Source organism: Trachurus japonicus, chromosome 7 (assembly GCF_045865225.1).
Source record: "Trachurus japonicus isolate A0001 chromosome 7, Traja_1.0".
In the NCBI taxonomy this organism is placed as follows: Eukaryota; Metazoa; Chordata; class Actinopteri; order Carangiformes; family Carangidae; genus Trachurus; species Trachurus japonicus.
The window spans coordinates 28,037,366-28,065,137 of record NC_140913.1 but is presented as its reverse complement, the minus strand read 5'-3'; the positions used below and the strand labels follow the sequence as shown (position 1 = coordinate 28,065,137).

The 27,772-nt window shown below is 40.7% G+C and overlaps 1 protein-coding gene across 4 annotated transcripts; it reads left to right on the top strand.

Annotated features, from left to right (window-relative positions):
- Positions 1–1,101: 1,101 nt before the first annotated feature.
- nup210 (nucleoporin 210) lies at positions 1,102–27,772 on the top strand. 4 transcript variants are annotated; one of them, XM_085782640.1, is made up of 41 exons: positions 1,102–1,907; positions 2,646–2,785; positions 3,513–3,644; positions 4,302–4,398; positions 5,774–5,924; positions 6,466–6,598; positions 6,869–7,027; positions 7,287–7,355; positions 7,456–7,562; positions 8,295–8,435; positions 8,569–8,706; positions 8,914–9,069; positions 9,801–9,999; positions 10,621–10,766; positions 11,753–11,971; positions 12,140–12,313; positions 12,531–12,723; positions 13,015–13,121; positions 13,472–13,576; positions 14,094–14,195; positions 14,361–14,489; positions 14,758–14,885; positions 14,961–15,096; positions 15,184–15,246; positions 15,741–15,920; positions 16,011–16,091; positions 16,202–16,333; positions 16,623–16,781; positions 17,168–17,259; positions 17,411–17,585; positions 18,100–18,275; positions 20,923–21,137; positions 21,227–21,363; positions 22,133–22,247; positions 22,797–22,943; positions 23,583–23,833; positions 24,648–24,852; positions 25,356–25,475; positions 25,869–25,946; positions 26,518–26,614; positions 26,707–27,772. In XM_085782640.1, exons 1-41 carry the CDS (start codon positions 1,753–1,755, stop codon positions 26,708–26,710), a joined length of 5,643 nt encoding a protein of 1,880 aa, XP_085638766.1. In that variant the 5' UTR covers positions 1,102–1,752; the 3' UTR covers positions 26,711–27,772. The 4 variants fall into 4 exon arrangements, with proteins under 4 accessions (XP_085638766.1, XP_085638764.1, XP_085638763.1 ...); XM_085782638.1 differs by having other exon boundaries at positions 25,353–25,475; XM_085782637.1 differs by having other exon boundaries at positions 26,518–26,853.

The following is a 27,772-nucleotide window of genomic DNA, read 5'->3' as shown; positions in this document are numbered from 1 at the left end:
TGATCTGCTTTTGTTTTAGCATAATTCCTAAAATGCAGCTCTCTCCATTCACCTCATTACTCAGTTTTTGAGAAATGCAAAACCAATTTTATTGATTTTGTGTTTTCTTCAAGATTTAATTGAATTGCCCCAAAGATGCACTGTCTGGGGAAGCTACTCACTTTGGTTTGTATTTGTAGTGAGTAGATTTTTTATAGGCTATAGGCTACAGTCTATGATTGACTTTGTCATAGGCCTACTTAATCTTTCTGAAGGAAGCAAGGTATCGAGAGTACTGTACTGAAGCATATTTTCAGGTATGCATGTTAGCATATATATATATAGCCTATATATTTTGAAAACATATCACATATACCACACTGTATTTCTGAGTCAAGTACTTTTTTTTATTTTGAAGTAAGGCTTTTGGTTAAATTAAGAAATCTAGTATAGACCGACCAGATAACACAGGAGATTAAAAAAAAAACAACCTCAGTCAACCCTTCATAATGTCATGTGCTGCATGTTACAACAGCTCAATCTGAACTTGGCAGTGGTGATACAGATGAGGTATGATGATTCATATCCGTGTTTGAAATGTTGTAATTAAATAAATAAAGAAGAAAATCTTGTTTAAAACTTTGGAGAGCATGTCCATGTCAAGGTGTTAGGCTAATACTTGTTTAACACCAAATGAAAGTTGTTGAATCAATCAGCTTCCTAGAAGTTTTTTTTTTTCTACTCAGCTTCTACAAAGTCAGCAGCACTAAGCTGTTGGCAAAACAACAACTTTTGCGTACTTTTTTTTTTTTTAAGCAAATGTACTCCATTAGTTTTTAACTTAAAATAATGACTGGACTACTTTCACTTGTATTGTGTAATATTTTTGAATAGCATACAGTAGCTATTTGACCAGAAGCACATGTACTTTGAGTCAAGTGATGCAGTCATACTTTAACCTGTTAGCGTCTGCATCTCTCCTTCGGGCTGCGTAGTGGGAGAAGGAGGAGGAAGCCGGAGGCGGAGGAGGAGGGACACACACAGGGGGGAAACATGCTGCTGAAGCCCCGGCCCTGTCGGCCTCAGATGACCCTGCTAACCACAACCACCACCACCAAAAACAACCACTGCACCACAGTGTCGCTCAGCGTAGTTGAGGTCAGATTTCGACCGTTGCTGCAGTTAAATCACGTTGCGCCTTTAAGAAACAACGTCATCACGTCATCACGTCTCCCGTTACACCCTCGACTCTGACGTCACCGCACTCCCGGCATGCTCACTGGAAGTCCAATTATCGTTAATGGCGGGTATTCGCGGCACAAAACATACTTATTTTAAGCTTTTTGCTAGCCAAACAATATGCACTGACTTAAAAGCGGGAAGTTTCGAGCTAATCGTTGTGTGATTGAAGACACCTCCGAAGAGAAACAAAGCGAAGGAGCCGAATAACAAGAGGACCGGGAGGAGATTGTAAACTGTTATTATCATGTGTCTGCCGTCCGTCAACTACTGACTGAGACAAACTGAAACCGAGCAGGAAGGAAGACAACGTGCTTGAGTCGAGAAATAGCTTCACTAAAGATGGGAGCGGTTACTTCAAAACTAACGTTACAGCACGTGTAGTAGTAGTAGTAGGAGTAGTCAACCTAATGAGACGGAGGAAGTTTAGCTAGCTCACAAACTCCGCGTCCGTCCATTCATTCATTCATTCATTCATTCATTCGACCGTTAGTTCTTGTAGCAAATTAATCTCTGCAGTCTCATGAGGCGGAAATGGTTTCGTATAAATTATCAGTGTTGCCAGTCTTGATATATGTCTGTCAAGTTTATAGCAGCTCGAAACTAAATATACCGAAAGTGTTGCTGCCTCTTGCCAGAAGTACGAGAATCAACTTCACATTGGAAACTACTGAGGGCTGCTACAAATGGTGAGTGGAAAAACATAAATGAAGGGTCAGTCCGCTAGTAAAGCGGCGTGCTTTGCGCAGGCGTGTCAAGTTACACACGGGGCTTGTCAGGCCACATGTCTGCACGGTTACTGTATATGTGCCAGTCTGCAGTTAGTTAGTCAGTCATTGCAGTGGCACAATGCGGGTCATCAAACCCGTTAAACAACAACATCAGACCTGAGGGTTAATTAATTATCATTATAATTAAGTTATACACCAACGATCTTAACTGGAGCAAGGCGTTACAGGAAAAGCAGCTATTACACAATGTTTATCCCCGTCTCAGAGACAAAAGGCATATGTTTATTCTGACACACAGCATTAAACACCTGCATACACCATGACTTTATTCTGTCTACAGAGTACTGTATCTACTTTAGGTAATATATCCCTCCTTTCTTAGCAGCAATATATTCCTTACCCCTTTTTAAACTACTTAAAAATAATCTGACAAACTCATATAGCTTCTTTTCCCATAATGGTTTATTCTATTTTTGCCTTCACTGTTGAGTTTTACTGTTTCTATCATTTATTATTCCAATCCTCTCTTTCATTTTGCAGTAAACACCACCTCAAATATTAAAATACTGTTCCACCTGAAATCTACCTATGATGAACATTAGGGGAAACTGCTTTATTGTTGAGTCAAATGGAGAACTGACATACATTATATTAAATTACATGACCTGTTCTCTTTTTCTGGTCGTATTCTTCCAGGACTTCCACCAGACCGGAGGTAGCAAGCATCCAGGCTGTGGATGAAGTGAGCGGCCTCGGCTGCTCCAGGAAAGCTGTTCTCCAGGCTCTTTCCACCCAGCCCTCCAGACTGACCAGCATCATTCTGGCTGAAGATGTTGGTGAGTTTAGTGGCGATATATAAATCAGCAAGCAACCCTTAAATTTGCACTGTAAGCTATTGATATTTCCTTGGTTTAAAATACATGTGACAGACATATGTTCAGAATGTAATTATATGCTCCATCGCCCATGAGTAGCAGATGAAATGGTCAGGAGGACCATGCAAATTGTCACTTTGCTGCTCAGATGTGTTTATATGATCTGTGTCATCTGCTGCCTGCGGTGCTGTTGGCCTGTCATGGATGACTGAGCGTTTGCTTTGTAATCAGGAAAATAAGACACATTGTCACTCAAATCAAATGGAAAGAAATGGTTCTGTTTACACCACAGTCGTAGATTTAGAAAAAGGCCTAACCTGCCCAAGCTGTTGTAGGTTTCCCAAACCATAATCCGATCTAATCCAGTCACAACAGCCCAATTAACAGACAAGGAAGCCACAACATTTGACTTGGTGGTTGATAACAGTATGGGCTGCCAGGAGTGGAGGAAGTGTTAGAGCTTTCAGTTTCCATTGCCATTTCCATATACTCATAATAAAGAGCATTTGGCCAGGAGGTGCAATTTTATGCTTTGTGTCTCAACAGGCATTACTGTTCTATTTTTCATTTCTCCTCCTCGATAATGTCAACTGTTGTTTTGAGCTTTTCCACATTTGGTTAAAGTAATACAATTTATGTATGTATATTTATTGTTTATCTGCCATTTTGTCCCCTCTTTCATTTGCAGTTACCGGACAGGTATTGCGCTGCGACGCTATTGTCGACATCATCAGTGAAATCCAGATAGTGTCGACCACCAGAGAGCTTCATCTTGAGGACTCACCGTTGGCACTCAAAATTCATGCACTGGATTCTGAAGGTGTTGTGTACAGCCTCATCAGAGGATAAAATGATTATGATCACATGCTGCTGGTGTTACACTTTCCCTTAAGACTTTTCGAAATAATTTACATCAGCATTGGTAATATTACTCCATTCTCATATTGCAGGGGGTCCACATTTTATTGTTTATTTGCTGCTCTGAGGACTTCTCAGTGTAATGACTGAGCTGGCTTTAGGCAGTGTTCTCTTCCCCTCCAGGCTGCGACTCTGAGGTGGCTGTGTTTGTTCTGTTCGACTGGTTCCATTTAGGGCAGACACACTTAGTTTAATGAGCTGTAGCTACAGCCTGATTCTTTCTGATGATGGCTCCAGGGCCTGGTGCTTTGTTTTTGTTTGCTTTGGCCTTAAAGTGCATTTTAGAGTCCTTAGATGGAGTAGATTGCAAAAGGACTGCATGCATCCTGTAATGAAATGCCTATTGGTTTTGTTTTAGCTAATTCGATTGCCAGAAGCTTTCAGAAATTGTTCTCACCATCCATTATGCACTCAATCATGCAGTAGTGACCTTAAGTTGAAAAGTCCATGCAAATATACTCTGTTCTTCATAATGTCTCGCATAATAATGTTTATGCCTATGTCTATGATTTCTGGCATGAGGACAATGCAAGACTCCTTTTCTTATTTTGTATTGTAGGAAACACCTTCAGCACCCTTGCAGGTCTAGTGTTTGATTGGACCTTGGTGAAAGATGTAGATGTGAATGGATTCTCTGACTCTTACAATTCATTACGGTAAGATTCACTGTGTTGGTACTACACTCGCTTTCACACCTGAAAGTCCGGACCACGGTCCGGACCAGAGGGAAGAAATGATACATTGTTGCAATTAAGTTTTGGTCCGGTCTGTGTTCACACTGTCCCTTGTCAAAACGCACCTTTTTTGTAAACAAATGACACGTGGTCTACAGGTCGTTCAGCTGGTCAGAAAATGTGAGGGAAAATCACTTTCTGTCATTTTTTTTCCTATTCACCAACAATGGGGAGCAGCAGCTTTGACAGTTTTCCTTTGCAAGGAGACTGTGGCAGCTTTCACCGCGCCCTGCTGTCCTGCATGCACTCTCTCTCTCTCGTTCTCTCTGTGTGTGTGTGATCGGCAATAACGGAGAAAGAGCGCTATGCGGACATGAATGAATGAAACGATATTGCATTGGTCGAGCCAAAAGCCGAAAAATCTATTCGTGGTTGAGGTAATTTATTATGGGAAACACTGCTGTTTTGGTTTGCTTCCTGTATTTGGTCCTATTAAAAGTCCGATTACGTTCTCACCTGAAGCGAACCGGACCATGGTTCACTTCGAACCGGACCGAGTCCTGACTTTTTTGGGGGACCATGGTCCGCTTGTTTGGTCCGACAAAAGTCCGGACCGTGGTCCGGGGGAGTGTTCACACCTGAAATTTTGGTTCGGACCAAACTGAAAAGTCCTAAAGTCCGGACCAAACGAGGCTAGTGTGAAAGCGACTCACGTGCAGTCTTGCTTCTTTTAATAATCTTATAGCAATTCAAAGGTTGCTCGGGATGCACATTTTGATTTTTTTTTATGGCTGATAACCGACGCTCGTTAATCGATTATTAACCGTTAACCGATAAGATTAAAATGCTCGCAGATGGTTTTCTTTCTTTCTTTTTTTTTGTCGTTATAAAATACACACACATCCGCTATTTTTTTAGCGGTGCCGTTGTTACATACAGAAGATGCACATCTAACTCTGTGTGGGCTACTGCGCCTCCTATGTAACCTTTTGCTGCGAAATATGCCTAAAGGCACATGTTGATACGCCCCCATGAGTTGACAACATAAGGAGCTAATAAATTAAAAAATTAACTGATAGTTTGGTTCAAAGTTGTTGTTATCGGTTAACGGGTAAATGGTTAATCACATGCATTCCTAAAGGTTACCTGTATATATTTGCTTCTCAATATACAGTATATATTTCAACTGATATTGATATGCTAACCTTATTGTAATCCTGCTATTTTTTCACCAAGGTAGTTTGATTGTATTCAACTTCTTTTTTCCTTTTTCTCTGAAAATGAATCATTCTTGAGGGCAGACGCAAGGGCCCGTTGTTCTATTGAGAATCTAATCCGTTGCTTTTCTCTCCTCAAGGGTACTTAAGTTCTCTGAGTCCACATACAAACCCCCTGTGCACATATCTGAAATGGAGCGTGTTGGGAAACAGGGTGATATTATTTTGGTGTCAGGCCTGAAAACGGGACATGCTAAGCTGAAGGCCAAAATACAAGAGACATTATATAAGGTAAGCTGTTGGGTAGTACAGAACATATTGTATGGATGTGTCTTGGCTGCTGTCACTACCTTAAAGTTTATGTAAAACAGGGTTCGTCTGGTTTGTTGTTAATTGGGGAAAACAGGAAATCAAAAGATCAGAATATGTTCTTGTTAACTGTGTCCTCTTTGTTATGACTCATCTCCTGAGATACAGACTGAACTAGCTAAAGACTGTGTAATAGCAATAGCTCCTTTCTGCCTCAGTGGCCATGACAGTTAAGTTGTATTTCTGTCTTTTTAATGAATTTGTAGTTGACATTTCTGTTCATCATGCAAAATTGATGTATGTCTGAGTAATCATCCAAACAAGCTGCTATTAAACTAAGCAGAAAGAGGAGTTATCTAAAGTGATTACAGTACATTAAATACTCAGAAAAAGCAGCAGCCATGTGAAGTTTAGATTCGTTAGTTTGATCTTTTATCCTTTATTTCGAAACCCTCAAGCGTGTGTGTGTTGAGGCGGGGTGCTGAAGTTGTGTTTTTCTGTTACCATGGTGTCCGTACCACAGGATGTGGGTGCTGCGGAGGTGAGGCTGCTGATTTTAGAGAACATCCTGCTGAGTCCTGCTCATGATGTCTACTTGTTGGCGGGAACTTCCATCAGATACAAAGTGCTGAAGATAAGACAGGGCACAATCACAGGTCTGACTGTCAATCATTTCACATTTACTTAATAGTATTTTACTGTTTTAAGAAGCCAATTTTAGATTAACCTACAGCCCAATCATTAGGTGACTACATTTAAGTATGAAACTGAAATGTTGAGCAACTATTGATGCCACTCGCTGTGCAGAGCAGCTGAGCCATTTCCTTTTCAGATGCAAAGCGTCTGTGTGGTGCAGACACATGCCAATTCTCAAGGTAATTTGTGTTGTTGTGTTGTGTTGTGTTGTGTTGTGTTGTGTTGTGCAGAGCTCTCTATGCCTTGTGACCAGTATGAGCTGCACCTTCAGAACAGTATTGCTGGACCCAATGCAAACCCAGATGTTGCCGTGGCGAGTATGGATCAAAGCACCTCCACAGTTACAGGAGCTCAACTGGGACATGTCAATGTGGTTCTGGATCATAAGAGTATCCTTTTGATGAAATACACGTGTTATTCTAATGGCATAGTGCAATGCTATCTTAAGCTGATGATATGTCTGGTAATTTTTATAATGAATTAACTGCAGTGATCAAGGTGTTTTTAAAGTTTTTAATTCTCTTTTTGTTATGATTAAAATGTGAGGAGTTATATTGTAAATCAAGAAAATAGTTAAGTTTGGAGCTGTTATTATAATTAATTATATCAATGAATATGCCTGATTAACTTTCCTTAGTTACTTTTAAGGCCTGCGAATGCAAGGAGTGTCTCGCCTACCCAACAGCACTCTCTTTGTGGTTGAACCCGGCTACCTAGGTTTGCTTCTTTCTCTACTATTGAAACCTTGATGAGAAATGAACATTGATTCTCTTGACATAAAAGAGTTAGCTAACTTTTCTCTCTTTAATTTCTTCAGGTTTTAAAATTCATCCAGGAGACAGCTGGGTTCTTGAAACGGGCAGAGTATACGACGTCTTGATTGAAGTATTTGATAAAACTGGCAACAAAATTTACCTCTCTGATGTAAGTGCACCTCAGTGAAATCAAAAAGTGAAAGGTGGAGTAATGTGGATACTAAAGAAACTTATTGATACTGTAACTCAAGTGCAAAACAAATGCAAACTCCCCCCCACACACACACACACACAAATTCATGGAGGCACATTGCAAAGGCAGCATCTCTCCATCTCTCCATCATTTCTCAGTTTTTGTTCCTCTGTTGCTTAACCCTCATCCGTCTTGACAATGCAATTATGTAGCGGAGAATTCACCGTCACACTGCAGCCAGTGGACGTTCATGCGAGCACTTGCCTAATATTTTGGATTCAAATCATTTACTCCATCTTAATTTTTTGTCTGTGTGAATGTTTTCTATCACAACAGAATTTGACTGGATGCACCATGTGACCAGGAATGTGTTATTCTACGTAGCTCTCAGTTAAATCAAATATTTCCCATTTCATAAGAACAGGAAACAGCCTCCATCACTGCTGTCATAGAACCTGTCTTATTAGTTTTTCTCGCTTGATTTCTCACAAGTATTTTTCTAATTTCCTCCGTTTATTTATTTTGTATTATGGGAGTCACTACTAGGACTTAGAAATAAATCAGACTGCATTCCAGTAATTTAAATACGATTTTCCAGCACTGACCTATGAATTTTATTAAAAACCACTGATATGTTTCCAGTTTGAAAATATGAAGTCAAATTATTATTAGTGAAAACCTGTGTGTGGTTTATTTTTGATTTTACAGAATGTTCGTATCAGCACTGCTTTCCCTCCGGAGTACTTTGAGCTCCTGGAGTCGTCTGTGAATGGATCATATCATCGCGTCAAAGCACTCAAAGAAGGCCTAACTCTCATTGATGCTACCCTGACGGCTGTTGTGGATGAAGTGAGTTTAATTGCAACTTCAAGCCATTAGTGTATTTCAATTGGAGCATCATAATTGCATTAACCTCCTGCCCGTTTCTTCCACTTCAGTAGAAAGAGCTTGCTCATTTCCTGTGGCCTCTGTTTTGTTTCAGAGTGGAAGGGTCCATGCACTTGCCAACCCAGTCCACAATGAACAGGATGTTGAAATCTATAACCCAATAGTTCTTAGTCCCAGTATTCTCACATTTCCATGGCAGCCAAAGGTTGGAGCTTATCAGTACACAATAAAGGTAATTATTCCCTCCCAGCACACTATTATGACTTCTGTCATAGAACACAAGCAGTGTCATGCATATGAGACTTTCTGTATGAGAATGTGTTTTTAGCAATTACATTTTGTCATACTCTGCCATAACAGAGAAAATTCAGGCTTTTACCACTGAGTCTAAAAGTGAGATCTAACATGAAAGAAAACCGTTTTTTGGTGCTTATCACAGGCAACAGGAGGGAGTGGAAATTTTAGCTGGTCTTCCTCCAATACAGCTGTTGCCACAGTGACTGTGAAAGGAGTGATGACGACGGTCAGTGACATCGGTGTCAGTGTCGTTCATGCTCACGATCTACGCAACCCACTACATTTTGGCCAAATGAAGGTGAGTTGACATGTGATGCATTGTGGAACAGCACACTTGTTAAAGATTTTTATGGAAGTTATGAATGATATTTTATGTTATTGATTTGTAAAGCCAAGCCACACAAATAGATTAACACTTTTATTTACTTGGCTAAATCATACTTTACTGCAACTGTATGTCAACAGACACATTGTAACGTCATTCAACAGCTATTGTGGACCTTGCTTCCTTTTCTTAAAACCTTGAAAATTGATATTCTCATGCTTTTTGAGGAGGGATTGTCTCTCATATGAATACATAGATTTGGTAGATGTTTTTGTTTGTGCTGTTTAAGGGGCGTAACAGTTGTAAAAACAGTTTTTAGGTTGCCAGGCTACTATCGCTCAAATCTGGAGAGAGCGCACTCACACAGTTCTGCAGATAACAGAATTTCATTGGTGTAAACAATAACTTGAGATTTGAAACAAAATGTTCATGTATTTTTATGAAGTCTGGTGTGTCCGTCAGAAACATTTTGCTTTTTACTATTCTCAATTCACCATTTACTTGTGTGGTAGCATTGGGTTTTACACAAAAGTATTTTAAGGAAATGTTATGTAATGGAAGGTATTTAAGAGGACGTCATTATAAATCATGCAACCAAAGTAACTACATACTAAAGCTGCATTTCATTGCTATACCTCAAATTCCCATTTTACAGCACTGATTCTTACACTCTCTAAAGGCCTTTTGATACGCTTTTCCCTCAGGTCTATGTCGTTGAGCCTGTGGCCATGGACTTTGCCCCTTGCCCAGTAGAGGCTAAGGTGGGTCTGGTTCTGGATCTGCCTCTCAGGATCTTCGGCCTGCTGGAGGAGGTGGAGAAAGAGCGGGTTATGTTGAGCGACTGCTCACACTTTGACCTGCAGGTTGAGGAGGAGAGCCACGGTGTCTTCCAAATGCTTGATGGTGAGTGAGCCTTGCTGTTCTGACCTGGTCATATTGCGATGCAACACAATCCTATATAGTAGCAGGTTGCCTACCATCATATGCTGTGGGTAATTTAATTCATGGACTTACTGTGTCTGAGTCTGCTTACTGTGCACAACTTTATTCAGTCCAGTGGGGGAGGGGTACACCTTGTGTTTAGTGTCAGTTGTTGCAATTGTCACTGTAATCATTTTTTTAATTAAGTAATTTTTCAAATATGTGCACTTAATAAAACACTTTTAAGTGAATGATGGAAGAATAAGAGAAACCATAAATACTCGTAAGTGTGAGTTGGGCTTGACAATGGTATGGGGCTGGGCACAGTCCTCTAGCGCTGAAGTGTTTTTAATTATTTATTGCTCTCAGATTGTCTAAAAGTTTATCACTTAGAAAGTTCCTCTGTTGGCAAGATCCACAGTTTTTCATTTTAGAATCTTGTATTATTAATCTTTGGAGTGGGCTGGGCCAAACAGTAGGACCTCTCTGTGGTTTAAGACAGGAAGAGATATAAGTGTGTCTCTGTGGTGATTTCTACATTGTCATATTGCGCCCTCTCCCACTTTTTGGCTTCCTCTAATCTCCATTCTCCTTCTGATGCAGGGAGGCTGGCCCCAGGCCAGGACCACTGCAGTGGGGTGAGAGCCAAGGCCCTCACACCTGGGTACACCACACTTACTGTCAGCTACTCCCATGGCAACGTCCACCTCAGTGCCAAGATCACCATTGCTGCCTATCTTCCTCTCAAAGTGAGTCTAAAGGTCTTGTCCTTCCAGAATCTAGTATAGGATTATGAACTTTGAGTCTTATCGTTTAACCTCTTTTACACACAATGAATATTTCTCAAATCATGTCGAACTACTAATTTCCTTTTGTGGATTGATTAATCAACCTCACATATTTTGAACATATAGGGCAACTGCAGGTGAACTTAAGCTCAAGTCTTTGTTGTGATTTGCTTTTACTCTTTTTCTCATTTCAAAGCACCAGTTAGCTTGTGTCTTCTAAGGAAATTCACTCACATACACACATGCACACAATCTCACAATTCGCACACACAGTCTCTCCTTAGAGTCAAAGCAGAAATGCGATGATCAGCGAGTGTTGAAATTTCCTCCTCCTGGGTTTCCTCTGTGCTCTATGCATTTTAATAATGCATTATACACTTGCTCCACTGATTTGTTTTCCATGCCTGGCTGATGTTACTGCACAGGACTGAAATTGACTTCAACTGATGTGGTTTTGAATTTGACAGTATGACATGTATAATGATGAGGTGACCAAGTCTGTCATGAAACATTTACCCCCCCCGTACCACAGATAACAGTAGCTATGGTTTCCCTACACATTACATTCAGATTATCAGAGAGTAACAGACTGTTTGATGCCCTTTTGTGTTTTTCTTTTCTTTTTTCTTTTTTTTTTTACCATGGGATTGAGTGGTATTCTTCAAAATGTTGCAGACATTTCTGTGATGTTTCTTCACATATTGTGCCCTGGCAGCTAAAGGTTGACCCAGTTTTGTTTCTTTGCTGTGTAATACTGTGTATTTCAGCATAATATTTCCCCAGCTAAGTTCCTCTTAACACTACAGTAACCACACTTATATAAATTCATATGTGCTATAATTTTTCAAGTGAAGTGTATTTTTTTGGAGACCTATAGTGTAGACATTTTGGAGCATTGAAGTGCCCTGTTATAACATGTATAATACAATAATACTGTTATTTGACAGGCTATTGATCCCGTATCTGTGGCTGTGGTGACTCTGGGATCATCTAAAGACATGCTGTTTGAGGGTGGGCCACGGCCGTGGGTCTTAGAGCCCTCAAGGTTCTTCTGCAACTTGAGTGCTGAGGATGAGGCCAGCGTGAGCCTTACTCTGACTAGTCCCTCATCTCACAACTATAACCAGCACTGGGTCAGAGCAACCTGCAGGGCCCTGGGAGAACAGGTGGGATCTGTTGCAGTTATACAGTTTCTATTTTGCATTTGTTTCACCAAATAAAGAATTGAATGGTTAGATCTTAGAAAAACATACAGACGTGTTCTTACTCTATCACTTGTTGTGGCTGCTTTTGCTCTCAGCTTTCATCTGACTTGTAATTATGTTGTTCTTCAGGTGTTGGAGGTGATGGTGGGGAACAAGGCCAGTGTTACCAACCCTTTCCCTGCTGTGGAACCAGCAGTGGTCAAGTTTGTTTGCGCTCCTCCATCTCGCCTCACCTTAGTCCCAGTGTATACGAGCCCACAGCTGGACCTGACCTGCCCACTGCTGCAGCAGAACAAACAAGTGGTACGTATGTGATGTGATGTAACAAGGGGAAACAAACTGTGTTGAGCTTTGAGCATTTGTTTTGTTTCAGGTATTTGTCCTACATTGATTACCTCAAGTAAACTCAAGAAAAGAGAAATGTTGAGGAAATGCAGTTATTAAATTACTTTAGCTTTTTATGATGATAACGATTTATTACATTTTTCCATTTCAACATTTCTGTATTTTTTTTTTTTAGGTACCTGTTTCAAATTACCGCAACCCCATTTTGGATTTGGCTGCGTTTGATCAGCAAGGAAGGAAGTTTGACAACTTCAGCTCTCTGAGCATGTTGTGGGAATCGACTAAGGTGTCGCTTGCCAGTATTGAACCCACTATGCCTATGGAGCTGCAGCTGTTCGAGGACGGCAACAAACAGATGAAACTTCACGGTATAATGTCTCCAGATGGCTTAGACGAATTTGTTACTATTTTGTTTTGCTTTTTAAGAGAATGGCATGTCAGCTTAATGTCACTCTTTTGTTCAGACATTTTGAAAGGAATGACATAAAAATGGGCTTTAATTGTGAGACAGTGTTGGCAGATGGGTAATTATCCATTCTCATATCACTGGGAATACATATTTATTGGTTCTTATTTGTTTCTATAGATTAGTAGTGATAAATAGTGTGGACTGGTGTTGATGTAAATACTTATAGTGTTTGTTTTTGTTTCTGTGGCAGGACGTCAGACGGTTCTTGTCCACCATCAAACAGGCATTGCAGCCATTACAGTGACTGCTGTGGGTTACCAGGTCTCACATCTGGACGCAGCCAATGTTCCCAGCCAAGTAAGTGAAAACCAGCAACTCAACCATGAAGAAATCTGAACGTTTTCACTTCCTTTTTAAAAAGCAGAAGCAGCTGAATAAAACATTTTTCAAAATATCAATGTTGCTCTCGCAATAAGGGCTCCCTTACACAAGCAATTCTCCGTACCCCATCAGATCTTATCAGGTTAATTTTGACCAGACAATTTTTACTAACATGTGTTGTGTATCTTTTGATCGGATCCAGCTTCATCTTGCTTTCCATTTTCATTTCTACCCTGAACAGCACACGCTATTGTTTGTTGTTGCAATATTTACACGTGTAACCATAGCAGCAATCCTGTTTCAACTCTTCTTCCTCTTCTGGACAGTATGACCCGTTGATCCCTGTCTCTGCTACTCTGGAGCTCCTATTGGTTGAAGATGTGAAAATCTCTCCTGACACGGTGACCATATACAATCATCCAGATGTGCGGGTAAGAGAGACATTTATCAATGCCTGGGTCTCACATACAAATCACTGTGCTGTCGCTTTACCCTCTAAAGTGTGAGCTCTGCATCCACAGTAGCTTCCTGAGGCTTGTTTAACTGAAAAGTATAATTGCCTTTGATCCTGCAGAAATAGAGATGATTGAATCATTTCATTTACTGTATGATTAAGTATCAAATGGTGGAGATTAATTTCATCACATTGGCAAAAACTGAATGAATTCAAATGCTAATACTAATTATTGCACTAGACAAAGTGGGAACTTTGCTCAGTGGGCCTGCCTCCTCTAATCCTATGTGATACGGGGGCGATGTTTGGCAGGTGTGGGGGTTAAATAACGGCTAGTGACCTGTGTAAGAGGATTTAAAAGAGAGTGTGGGCAGAGGTTTCCTTTTGATGTCACATGCCAGGCCAGCTGGCTGTCACAAAAACACTGGCAATATGGGATTATTGCAGACACTATCATTTTCAGCACTGTCACATTGATATATTTTGTCTTGCAGGTAAACCTGGCCCTGCGAGAGGGTTCAGGACACTTTTTTGTCAATACCAGTGTTAAAGGGATAGCAGATGTGGTATTCCAGGAAGCCCAAGGAACAGCACAGGTAAGAAGGAATTCTCTGTAATAAACATCCTGAGAAATAAACTCTGTAAACTACAAGAAACTTAACTATTGTTTGCCTTTGCTGGATAAAAGATAAAAGATTCCAGTGTTTGAAATTGCTTTAATGAATGTAAAGTGTACTGATATTTGCTGTGTTGCTGTGCAGGTCTCTCCGGTGCACCCAGGACTGGTGAAGGTGATGGTTCATGACCTGTGCCTGGCATTTCCAGCACCTGCCAAAGCCACCGTACATGTATCTGACATCCTGGAGGTTTATGTGAGAGTGGTTGACAAGGTCAGTTTTAATCCTTGTAATCCCTCATCTTGGAGGGTTCAGGCACTGCTTGACTAGATGATCCCTGTTTTCACTTTTACCGTGCATTCCTGAAATGCCTCCTTGACATATAGCTAAGCACTCGATATAGTTAGTCTCTTTTCTCACTTTCTTTCCCTGCCTTTTCATGAAAGTTAGCCTGTCTGGAATCGGTGTCATAAGCCTTGCCCTGTCTGTGAACCAAAATGATTATTGCCCTAATGATGAATGTCATTCATCTCAATTACAGGTGGAGATTGGCAAATCTGTGAGAGCTTATGTCAGAGTCTTGGATGATAACAAGAAGCCCTTCCCCGCCAGCTATTTCAAATTCATGAATCTAAAACTCAAGGGAGCTTCTGCAATAGTGTCTCTGAAGTAAGTATAAGGAGGAGAAGCCAGATTTAAGAACTTTCAGTGACTCATGTATGTTTCTGTTCATTTTTTTTGCAGGCCATTACCAGAATCCACAGAAAATGATACAGCTGTTTTCCTGGTGAAAGGTGCCTCAATTGGTCAGACCACTCTGTCGGCTGTTGTTGTGGATAGAAATGGGAAAAAGATTTCTTCCCTCCCTCAGCAAATTGAGGTATAATTTTGTGTGAATTCCTGTAATTTCAGTTCAAATTCTGACTGAACATGTGCACATATTGTAACTTTTTTCTTTTACTTCTAGGTATTTCCACCATTCAAACTCATCCCAAGAAAAATGACTCTCTTAATTGGAGCAATGATGCAGGTATGTATAATCCTCATGCCTGGGCGCTGTCTGGAACAGCTGGCCTCAGTTCATATTGCCAGAAGAGTTCATCTGGTCCTCACTTTATCTTCCAAAAGAGCACTCTGCCAGGACTTTTCTGGAAGATGACGTTAGACTAATTGCTCCTGGTTTAAACATCCAGCTTGCCTTTCATTTGATTCAACCCGTTCTCTGATTAGAAACCATTTGCCATCTATCCAGGAAGAATCCTAATTGCTGAACGCGAAACTCACTTTTACACATGCATTGCACGTTATTAGTGTTGGATCTCCATTTTCCTAATCTTGACTAGTTTGATACATGAAGCATTGTAACTTTCAGTGATTTCTTAGACTCCCGCTTTGATGAATACAATTGACTAAACTGTCACAGTCTCTCATGTGAAACTGATACTCGTTTTTTTCCCCATCTTTTCCTGTTTCTCTTTTATTTTAAACCACCCCTCCCCTTCTCATTTCTCCTGTCATTTATAGATCACATCTGAGGGAGGCCCTCAGCCTCAGTCCAATATCCTCTTCTCTATTTCCGATGAGGAGATAGCTACTGTTAACGGCATGGGCCACGTCAGGGGTATTGCCATCGGTAATGTTACTGTGACTGGACTGGTCCAGGCTGTTGATGCTGAAACTGGGAAGCTTGTTGTTGTGTCTCAGGTAAGTGTGTGTGTATGCAGGTGATGTCAAGAGGTATTATGATTCATTTAGATTTTACAGATGAGCAGCTTTTTCTCTTTGTTTTCTCAGGATCAAGTAGAAGTTGAGGTTGTGTTTTTGACAGCCATTCGAATCAAGGCACCTATTACAAGAATGAAGACAGGAGCACAGGTATGATTATTTTATTTTCTATTATGTATTTACTTATTGAGAAGAATTTCAGTAGAAGAGGTGGTATTGAACTCTCTGATTGCCTTGATTAAGCCTGTTTCCTCTTCCAGATGCCTGTGTATGTGGTGGGTATGACTAGTAGTCAAACACCCTTCTCCTTTGGCAATGCTTTCCCTGGGCTGACCTTTCACTGGTCCACCACCAAGAGAGACATCTTGGATGTCCAGTCAAGACACTCTGAGGTACCCTGCACCATCACTCCTTTTTGCTGTTGCATTTGATATCACATAGTACGCTTTCTGTTACTGAATTATTCCTATTTTTGGCCCCAGTTGTCTCTTCAATCCTTTTATTAGATTGTCTTAAGATGTGCTGTCCCTGCATTACACTATGATTAAAAACCAGCATCTGCCTTGTCTCTGGTTCCTTGTCCGCCTGTGCCTCGTCCCTGCTTCCTCATCACTCTTGCCTTTTTATTTGATTTGATGCTACTATTTTTGCTATTATCATAATGGTGCCTGTCTCCTTCAGGCTAACGTGGAGCTCCAGTCAGAGCACAACTTTGGCATGGTGGTGACTGGAAGAACACGAGGTCGGACAGGGCTGAAAGTTGTGCTGACGGTGACGATCCCTCAGACCGGGCAGATTGTGGGGAACCTGCAAGAGCTCAAGGATGAGATCCAGATTCAGGTACAGCGCTTAACTCTCTGTAGATACGCTTGAAAAACACTGCAGTACTGTAAACACAATATCTGTTTGCCCTGAGCACCACTATTACAAAAACTGCACATGCTGATATTTTTATAAAGACCTCTTTGGACTTTGCTCATCGTGACCATGTTCCACTGCTGCTACTAGAGAAATCTGGCATTTAAGGCAGCAGAGTGCTGAAGTTGCTGAGCTCTGGAATATCTGGAGTTGTTAACTTTATGAAGTGATAAGACTGCAGATTAGTTGGAGCTGAATGCATCCAACTTCAGACTGCATTAAACTATGACATGTCACTAGTGCCGAAACATCAAAGAATGATTAAAGTCCTCTCATAATTGGAAATTCAACATTTTGCTTTGATCAAGGTCTATGACAAGCTGCACATGCTGAACCCTGAAGTAGAAGCGGGCGAGTTATTGATGGCTCCAAACTCAGCCCTCAGACTCCAAACAAACAGGTGAGTTTTAAGCGCCTGCAAAGTGTTTTTTGTTTCTTTTAATTGGATGTGTTCAGTATTGTAGTATATTTAATTGCACCATACAAAATGATGGAAACATGTACGTCGGTAAGAGGCACCTGATGTGATTGTGTTCCTCTTTGTTTAATAGGGATGGTGTGGGTGCACTCTCTTATCGGATGCTGGACTTCCCCGACCAGGTTGTTATCGCTCAAGTGGATGATAAGGGCTTTCTCTTCTCTGGCTCTCTCACTGGCATCTCCTCTCTGCTGATCACCTCACAAGAGACGTTTGGTGTCAATCAAACCCTCATCCTCGCTGTGAAGGTCAGTATGAAAAGCGGCTGCATGAAATGCGTTTTAGACCCCCTCCTTTTTTAAAAGCGCCGTTCGTTAAATTTGACAATGAAATCCATCTCAATCCATTGTGGGTAGGTCATTTAGATTAGCGCTAAATTATTCTACAGTTTGTCATTGCAATACACATCAGAACTAAGAGTTACTTGTTTGGTAACTAATAGTTCAAGAACCTTTTTAAAATAAAGATAGTATTTCTGTTCTGTACATATAGGTGATTTTTATAGGGTTAGTTCATCTACAAAAATCACTGTTTTGTTAATTTGTTTGACCCGACAAGAGTACATTAGTATACTATACAACATATATAACATATTTGGTAAAATGGTAATATGTCAAATAGCAACCATCTGTCTGAGCCATTAATGCTGTTACATCTGCTCCAGGCTTATTCTTAGAGGATTAGTAATGACTCTGGAAGTGGCAGCTGACCTTGTCTGTGCAGTTTCTCAGCGTGACCCTGGTTCCTCCTTTCATTTCTCAGGTGGTACCCGTTTCCTATTTGCGCTACAGTACTTCTCCAGTGCTCTACACAAACACCAGAGAGACGTCGAAGGCCTTCCCCCTGGGCATAGTCCTCACCTTCACTGTCCACTTTCATGCCAGCACTGGAGAGGTCCTACATAGCTCCAACTCTCACCTCACGTTTTCCACAAACAGGTCAGATATCCATAAAACTTGTCATCATATTTTATGAGTTGTCATTAATTGATGTAATTTATGCATTAATTCACACATTCTGTGTGACACCATAAGTGAAACATGATGTTTTTCAACCAGCAAAGAAGGGAAGACTATATATTTTGCAGCTTGCTTAAAACCCCAAGGTTAAAACGCTGTTATCTTGTTCTGTTCTGGGCTATATATAGAGAGTGAGTACAGAGGCCTCCCTTTTGAGTGGTCCATTCGTACAACCTCATTCAGTCTAGCATGACCTAATGTCTCCCACTATTTCAGTTTCTGCCAGACAAGTCGTGTCAACTCGCAAACTACTCACCCACCACTAGCCTAACAGAATATGTGTTTCAGTAGAAATCCAATATTGCTCTCCATTTAAAAACGGCAAAAGTGGATTCTTGACAATATTGATTTTAGAATTTAATTTGCATGTATTTCACATGGTGTATTTTTATCATATTGATCCATGCAAGATATATCTAAGGAAACACAAATATTTCCCCTACTTGTATACAGCCAGTGCTGTGATACATCACACAACTCCTTTTTGTTCCGACTGTACATTAATATTTGCACAGTGCAGCCACAGTGGTTGAGGTCATGGCAGGATTTAGTGGCAGGCTGTACGTGGAGTTCACAACATTAATTTACTGGGCTGTTCCTCATTTCAGATGTAGTAGTTTCCACCTGAGTGAGTGAGCCAAATTAATGGGAGTGTTGGGCAGGGAGAAGCTGCCCTCCCGATGAGGGACTCCCTCATCTGTCTGCACAATAAATTGATTCTATTACCTTGTTCTCCAGGAGCTGACAGACAATTTTAGGGCAAAGGTATCAAAATCAGAGTAGTAAAAGGCCAATAGTCCTGGGACTAAGAGGGTTGGCCTGCAATTAGATCCTATGTTTGCAAGGAGCCAGTTGGATTTTACTGATAGGAGCACTTTGTTCAGAACCATTTGTTCACAACAGATGCTTTGGAGATGAAGGTAAAAAGCATTTTTTCTGGTGGAAAGATTAATGCTGTTGGATGTTGTGCTTTTGCAAAAGGGAAATGAAAGATTAGAGCATGTGAAGTGCTGTTTTTAATAAAAATAAAAACCTCTTAAATGTGTGCTTTTTTTAAGCACTTGCAATATTGGTGCAGTTCAGATTAGCAAGATGTTCAGCAACAGAAACGATGGCATTAACGATAACGAATGAGTTCATTAGACTGACAGGTGTGATTTGGGGGGTGGGTGAGGAGCACAAGAGGATGAACAGACGGTCAAATGGGGATCAATGATGGGCCTTGGGGTGTCGCAGTGAGGAGTGGGAAATTGGATTAGAGCAGGATGAGGTCTCTCTTTAAACTTCATGTCTGACCTCTGGTAATGAATAATTGTTTTAATGATTTGGCGACAAATCCCAAAATGATCCAGGTGTTTGTAGAGCTCCTATAGCCCTATATTAATCTGTTAATAATCCTCAGCACATATCAGAATGGGGAAATCAGTGTGAATGGTGCGAGAAATAAACGCTTAGGGGGGAACATTCAGACTTATTGGAGATGACAGAAAGGCTATAGTAATTCAAGTAACCACTCTTTACAATTGTGGTGTGCAGAGAAGCATTACAGAAGGCACAACATGTCAACCTTCGAGGCGGATGAGTTACAACATCATAAACCTACATCAGGTTCCACCATTATCAGCCAGTGAGAGAATCTAAGGACTCATTAATGTGGATTTCTGTTGAAACAGCAGTTATGGAGTCAGAATTTGTCGACCCAACCAGATAAGTGTCAACTTTTCAGTGTGCTGGTGGTGTAGGTGTGCTAGTGTCCATGACGTTTTTTTGGCACTTTAACACTAATCAATCCTGGTTATAATGTCACAGCCTATCTCAATAATGCTGCTGCTGATGATTTTCATCCCTTTATGGCCTCAATTAATCATTTTTAAATCACTCCTGGTAGCACGATAATGCACCATGCCATGAAGCAAAAGTCAGAAAATGGTTTCGGTTCAGTGAACCTCGGTGGCCTCCAACAGAACGTCTTTGGGATGTGATAGGACGACAGACAGGAAGCGTGAATGTGCAGCTCACAGCTCTGCAGGAATGATGTGACGCGCTCATGTTAACATGGTGCAACATCCCAAAGGAATGTTCTCAACATCTTGTGAAATCAATGCCACAAAGAACAAAGGGTTGTTTTGAGAGCAAAGAGATGAACTATCTATAGTTTGAAATTTTAGTTACGTTTCTGATTAAGTGTTAGATTTCTTTTTAAAAAGCTTGCCTTTATATGACAGCCAGTGTAAAGCTAGACGGAGTGAAGTGAGGTTCAAAATCTAACAAAGGTAATTTATAATGCATCTGTAGTTCAAGTTTCACAGATTTTTAGAACACTAATGTTTCAGTGTACCGAAACTCTGTTCTACTTATTTCTTATTCTCTCTGTTCAATTTATAAAATAAAAGGTTTAGAGTCTAGAGTTTGTTTGGAGGGAACATTTACATCATCACTTACATAATCAGTTATCATTTATTATATGGATAATCGATAACAATTTATGAATTATTATTTCTGTTGTTATTATTAGTAATTATATCAATTAAAGTAATGTAAACATATGCTGTGTTCTGTCCTACAGAGATGACCTGGTGCAGGTGGGGGCTGGGCCTACTAACCACACTCTGACAGTGCGGACGGTCAATGTCGGCCTCACCCTACTTGCAGTGTGGGACAGTGAAAACATGGCAGTCGCGGACTACGTTCCAGTTCCTGTCGAGCACGCTATTTATCCAGACCACAGGCTGGTGGTGGGAGATGTAGTTTGCTTAACTTCCCATTTTAACGGCCCAGACGGTGAGAAGTTTACATGTTATTAAGGAAAACCAGGCAAAAATACCTTGAATTTCATAAAACGTTGGCTCTTTATCTCACCGTCTCTGCAGGTGCTCATGGTACTTGGAGTTCCTCAGCCAGCGGTGTCCTTCAGGTGGATCCTAAAACTGGTGCAGCTGTGGCCAGAGACTCGGGGACAGCTACTGTGTACTATGAAATACCTGGTCTTATTAAAACCTACAGAGAGGTATGTCATCTGTAGGTAGAAACTACAGCCTTAACTAATGATCCTGCAGCCTATGATAAAGCAGAAAGTGTAGCCTGGTATATACATCTTCTTCTTTTAGTCATGGCTGTGATGAACGAGCTACAAGAGGCATATTCTGAGTGTTGTAATTATGCAAACAGCTCACGTCTCTGCTTTCTTTTATTTCCACTCACGACATCTCTATTCTCCAGAGCTTTTAATCTTCCTCTGCCAGTGCATTCCACTGTATCAATCCTTAAGCAATACATCATAACGGGAGCCAGAGTACAACAGGTGTATACTGTATCCATCATTGCCTTTCAGTACCATTGTCTCTCTCTAATGTGTGTGCACGGTGTTACCACTGTGGAGAGTCTCATGCGTGATGGTGCATGAGGTGGAGAGTCACTGTGCTCTATCCAGTCATGCTGTGCCCGCTTGTGAGCTGGATGATTGATGACATTTGGTGCAGGGTATTTTATCTTAAACAAAACTCATAAGTATTATAACATGATGAACTGGAATGAAGAGGTGTTTTTTGTTTTGTTTTGTTTTGTTTTATCGATGTGAGAAGACATTGATAGAGATGGCACTAATGTTATATTCAAACACTTAACTGTGATTTGACTTTGTTTGTTTCAATGACAGCCTTGCATGATTGATGTAAACAATTAGTTGTGGATGCAAATGATCATGTCATTATTTTAAGCACACATCTGAATCTTCTTTTGGTTTATTGACTCTTCCCTGTCTCTTTATGGCTCTGTAGGTAACAGTTGAAGCAGCTACAAAAACAACAGCTATGGCACAGGCTGCACCTGTGAGGACCGGCAAGGAAACAAAGGTCCTACTCACTACCAGAGAAAGAGGAACCAACCTCATCGGTACTGAACTGACTCGGTTGTAGCTGAGCAGTAATTAAGTTTGGAAATGCTTTCATTCGCTTTATACCAAGGAGTGGATGGCAAGATTGATACCTCTCATTTCAGCACAGTAAACACGAAGCTGGAGCCAGCAGCCTGTTAGCTCAGCTTACTTACCACACTTCAGAAAATCCCCAATTAACACACAGTATCTTGTTGCTTAATTCACAGAAAAAACAATGGCTACATTATATATTTTTCTTTCTAAATGATGGTTAATATATTCACTATTACTTCTTGAGCTGTAACTTCTGCACAAGGTCTTAAAAAATATTAATTTTCTCTTGACTGTGGTATTGTCAGAGAATTTTTGACATATGATAAAGCAGGCTAGCTGTTCCCCATGTACAAGCTGTAGCTGTATATAAGAGTAAGAGAGTAGTGTCGTTTTTTTTAATCTATCTAAGCAGGCATGTTTCCAAAAATGTGAAACCTTTGCGTTAATGATTAATGGGTAAGAAGGAGCACAAAGATGTCGTATGTCTTATTCCAGTGTGCTCTATCTTGCAGGAACTTGTTCTTCTGCCCAAACTGAAGCTATTCCTCAGCTGCAGCCAGAAACCTCGGTCAGCTGCCATCTCAGCTTCACCAGTGGTGCTATTGATTTTCCTGCCACTGATGTATTCAAAACACACATCAGCTTTGACTCCAGCATCGGTAAGCCTAATGTGAATTCAGACCAGAGATCACGCACAGTGATGAACCATGATTGTGATGTTTGGGCTCTTTTCCTCTTTGCATTTAGACCATTTTTTTTAATGCTCATGCTCCTTTTCCTCTCTTATTTCTTCATACTTTGACTTTCATCCAATTTTCTACCTTTTAACACTTTGTTTTACAAAATAAAATTCTTTGTAACTTCACCTAGACATAGTGTTTATGTGCATGCTCTGCACGAGGGGGAGGAAAACATTGTTTACAAGGGCATAATCAATACCTGCGTTGCCTGTGGGATGAATTTAGCAGGGACTATAAGAGGTGTCCAAGTGACATATTGAACCTGAGGAGGTTCCCTATTGCTTGAAAGCACTGGTCTGATTATGCTTGGGGACTTAACCCCAGTTTGTTGGCTTATCTCTGAGGGGATCCACTGTGTATGTATAAGGTTATAACCACTGTAACAAATTCCGAGAGTGGGAATACATTGTGTATTTCTTCTATGCACCTTTTTTGGGGGGGGCACACTGACACTAAAATCACATTCACTGTGACATCCAGAGTAATTTCTTGCCCCTATTGCACACATCAATAATTTATGTTGAACTACAATTTTTCCTCTTTCGATTCTCGCCCCAGGCCTCTACACATGTTCCATGACCTTGCAGCCAATGTCTGACCAGCAGACCCGTGTGCTCAGCATGTCCATGACCAACCTGCTTGTGAAAGCAGGCCTGGAGGGCAGCGCGTTCTCTGGGGAACAAGTCGGTGCCAGGCTGCCCATAGAGCCAGGCCTCTACTCCGACAAGACTGAACTGCTGCTCTCAAACACGCATCCATCAACTGAGCTCACGATCTACGGCCCCACTGCTGCCCTGTCCAACATGGAGGTTAGACAACAGCTTTGTTTCTAGTGGAACCTTAAGTTAACAGTGTAATACACTTAGTATGATCCTTTTTTCAGTAAGCTTCCTTCACCCAAAATTGATAATTCACCAATTTTCTACTCACTGTCATGCCAAGGAAGGGTTCGGAGAACTTTCAGAGTCATCAAAACGCTTTTGGAGTTACAGGGGGGGTCCGGCTGGCAACGGATTTTCATATAATGGCGGCGGATAGAGTTCACTTTTGAATCGTCCAAAACACAAACAATGAAGCATCCAAATGCCTCCATACTGCTCGTCCGTACTGACCCAAGTTTCCTGAAGCTGCCACATGAAAAAGTTGTTCGGGAAAAAATTAATTTGATCTCTGTTTTTAGCCTTGTTGTAGTAGTAGCTCCCAGTGGCTCTGTTGATGTTTGTGCGCATGCACAAGATTTGCTGCGAGATGAACGAACATCTCGCAGCAAATCTCGTGCATCTCGCGCAGCCACTGGGAGCTACTATTACAACAAGGCTAAAAACGGAGATCAAATTAATTTTTTCCGAACAACTTTTTAGTTTAGCAAGGTATTTGGATGTTTCATATTGTGTGTTTTGGACAATTCAAAAGTGAACTCTATCTGCCGCCATTATATAAAAATCCGTTGCCAGCCAGACCCCCCCTGGAACTCCAAAGCATTTTGATGACTCCGAAAGTTCTCCGAACCTTTCCTTGGCATGACGGTGAGTAGAAAATTGGTGAATTATCGATTTTGGGTGAAGTATCCCTTTTTTTAAAAAAAAGAAAGAAAAAAGTTGGCATACTTTTCTGTGTCTTTAGGTGGTTTCTACCTCTCCCAACATTGCTGTCCAAGAGAAGGAGGTTCAACATGGTTTTCCCAGTTTCTCAAAGTACACCGTCAGTGCTGTGGATCTTCAGGCTGCAGCTTCTGCTTCTATTTCAATAAGCAGCACTCCCTCCGGCCAAAGTCTCCTCATCCCAGTCACTTTGATTCACGTAGCTGATCACAGCGCTTCAATGCAAGGTCAGATATCCTTTCAGTGCAAATGACAAGTCACCGAGCCTCAAGCCACAGTCATTTTGCATTAAGAGTATTTTATGTGTCAAAAAAGTTAGCAGTACCGTCGCCATTTCAAAAACCAAGTTACTGTAAGGCTTGTTCATCTTTTTAAGGTGGTTATATTGTGATGATTATCATTGTTATAATTTTACATTAGTGAATATAACCACAGCCTGTAGAGCAGGGGTCTCAAACTCCCGTGACTCCTGCTGTAGAGTTAATGCTGACATTTTTTAAGTGGAATGAATAATACAGATTAAATATTTAAATGTTTAGTTTTGCTCATTGATCCGTATTTGTGATCTGGGAGAAATGCGCAGTTTTCAATAGCCTCCCTTCCATTCAGACTTTGGGACCATTACTATCCATCTGTGCCATAGCTAATATTTGTCAGCTTGTTGCATGTTCCCAGCGCTTTGAAGAGGTTTTGACAGCCTGTGCTCTCATCTGCTGCTCTGTCTCAGCAGCTGCTGCTCCAGTTGTGAACACGGAGAGGGACCACTCCCTGCACGCCTTCGCAAACAGCTATCAGATGATGTTCTTCACCCTGTTTGCGCTGTTGGCCGGTACAGCCATCATCATTATCGGTGAGTCATCCCATTTCTGTAGGATTTGCTACGTCCTTGGATTATTTTGTCTGATAATGGTTATCATTTTTGCACTGGTAAATGTTTTGATTCACAGTAATTGTTCTCACTGTCATAATTTCATCACTTTCATTGCTTTGTGCGACCGACGTGTACAAGGCCGTTGGGGTTTTGGTTTTGTACATTATTATTTGTATTTTTCATTTTTATGGTTTTTGCTCTAAATGTAAAAAGGAAAACTTCACCAAATGCTGTAATTCTATTTCTTTGAAAATTAGTGGTAGTAATCACAATTTGGAGCACTTAAAGCTGAGAGGGTATTTTTCATACAGTATATACACTGAACTCTCCAGAGTGATGATGTGTCTTAAACATGGTTTCTATCCTCTGCAGTCCTCCACACAGTGTTCACTCCAAGGGAACAAAGTTATCACCCTGCTTTCATCCAGAGGACACCACCGCCCAACACAGGTAGGACACTAACCCACTAAATGTCAGGGCTTTTTCTTGAATATTTGCGCTTTATAGTTCACTGTTCCTTAATGAATAAAGAGAAGTTTGTATTAATCCCCAAATCTGTGGTGCTACTAGGCTGTACAGCTCCACTGAGAATTAATTAGAAACGATAGAAGAAGTCTCTGATAGAATCCAAGACAATTATATGGCAGACGGAATAGATTTTGGGGGGAATGAAATGCTTCCTCACCCATTGTAAATTAAAGGTCATTTGGATGTAAAACCAAGTAAGATGCTTTGTATCAGTCCCCAAATCTCCAATTTATCACAAATGGAGCTTCTGCAGTGTGCTCTGTCTACAGTATGTGTGTCAGACATTAATATGTGTTATCAATACAAATGAGGCTGGTTGTGACTTTAAAGCAGTAAAAAGTGGTATTCCCTTTTTAATTCTGCTACATTTGCCGACAACTGATTTGTGCCTCTTATCTTTTTCTCCCCATGAAGTGAGCTTTATTCTGCTGTAAGTCCCTCATTTAGCCAGTGTTTTATTTTACTCTGTTTTCTTTTTTCTTTTTTTTTTCAGGTTTAGACTCGCCAGTTGGGAATTCCTTCAACCGCACCATACACAGGACTGACCCAAACAGCAGCCCCAGGTTGCGTCTCTATTCTCCAGACTACAGGTCAGACTGAAGCCCTCTGTCTGGTCTCTGTTCTCCAAAAGTAGACCACCACAGGCCATTAACACGTACTGAATGTGCCTCTGTCCCTCCAGATGAATGCTGTGGGACGTGACTGCAATATCTCAGTTGCATTGTCTTCATGTTGATACAAAAACGTCATTTTCCGAACAGCATAGCAATTAAGAGCTTCAAGACGATAACAGGGCTATTGTCTTTGTGTGTATATTTTTGTGTGTGGAAACAGGTTTATATATACAGTATATATGTCTTTTGTGGTTTGCCATGGAAATAGTTTTTATACAAAACCACTCTGCCACTCTGTTGAAAACAGATTTTTTTTTTTTGAAGAGTGCTTAAAAACCAAATCACTAGTTTGTGTTTCAAAATATGTTGCTTTTTGTTTGTTGACGTTAACCTGTGTGCTACTCATCATATTTGATGTGAAATTTAATAACTCAGGATGAACCAGTCTTGTATTTTATTTTGAGCAGAAACCGTCTCTCATATTGTAGCTCTCACACTTTGTGAAAAAGTTCGTCCACTGAACCCGTCCTCCTCGAAGGTGATGAACCCTCCAAATGTGCAAAATCCGAACCAGATAAAGGTTGCTGTATTTAATTTTCTGGGCATTTCTGGGAGAACTTAAATCCCTCATTATTTAACATTACTGAGTTTTTGAGCCGTAACACGTGCAGGTCCTGTCTAATTCATTAATGTGAAAACACTTAATGTGAACAACCATTTAGTTTTTATCCATGTGTTGCTTCATTGCAAAAGCAATCAAATGTGACCTGGTCTTGTTTCTGAAAATGTAGTAATTCTCTGTTTGTTCTGACCTGTGCACATTTCCAGAAACATCTTACTGTACCACTGCTGCGTTGCTTCGACATAGGAGTGTGACTTAATTTTAAATAACATATTTTTGTATTTGAATGAAAAATGTTAATGAGGAATGGTATTTATGTTAGCTTGTGACATTCAGGTTTACAGAGACGGGAATGTACGTGATGACGTTTGAATTCAGTGTTTTTGTGTTTAAGATTCCTGGTCATGCCTTACAATCATATCTGAACAGCTTTCGGCACATAATACAGACGCAAGTTTGTTTGCTTGAGTGAATATTCGCCTGCCTTTGCTAATTAAAGTTTTCACTTTTTA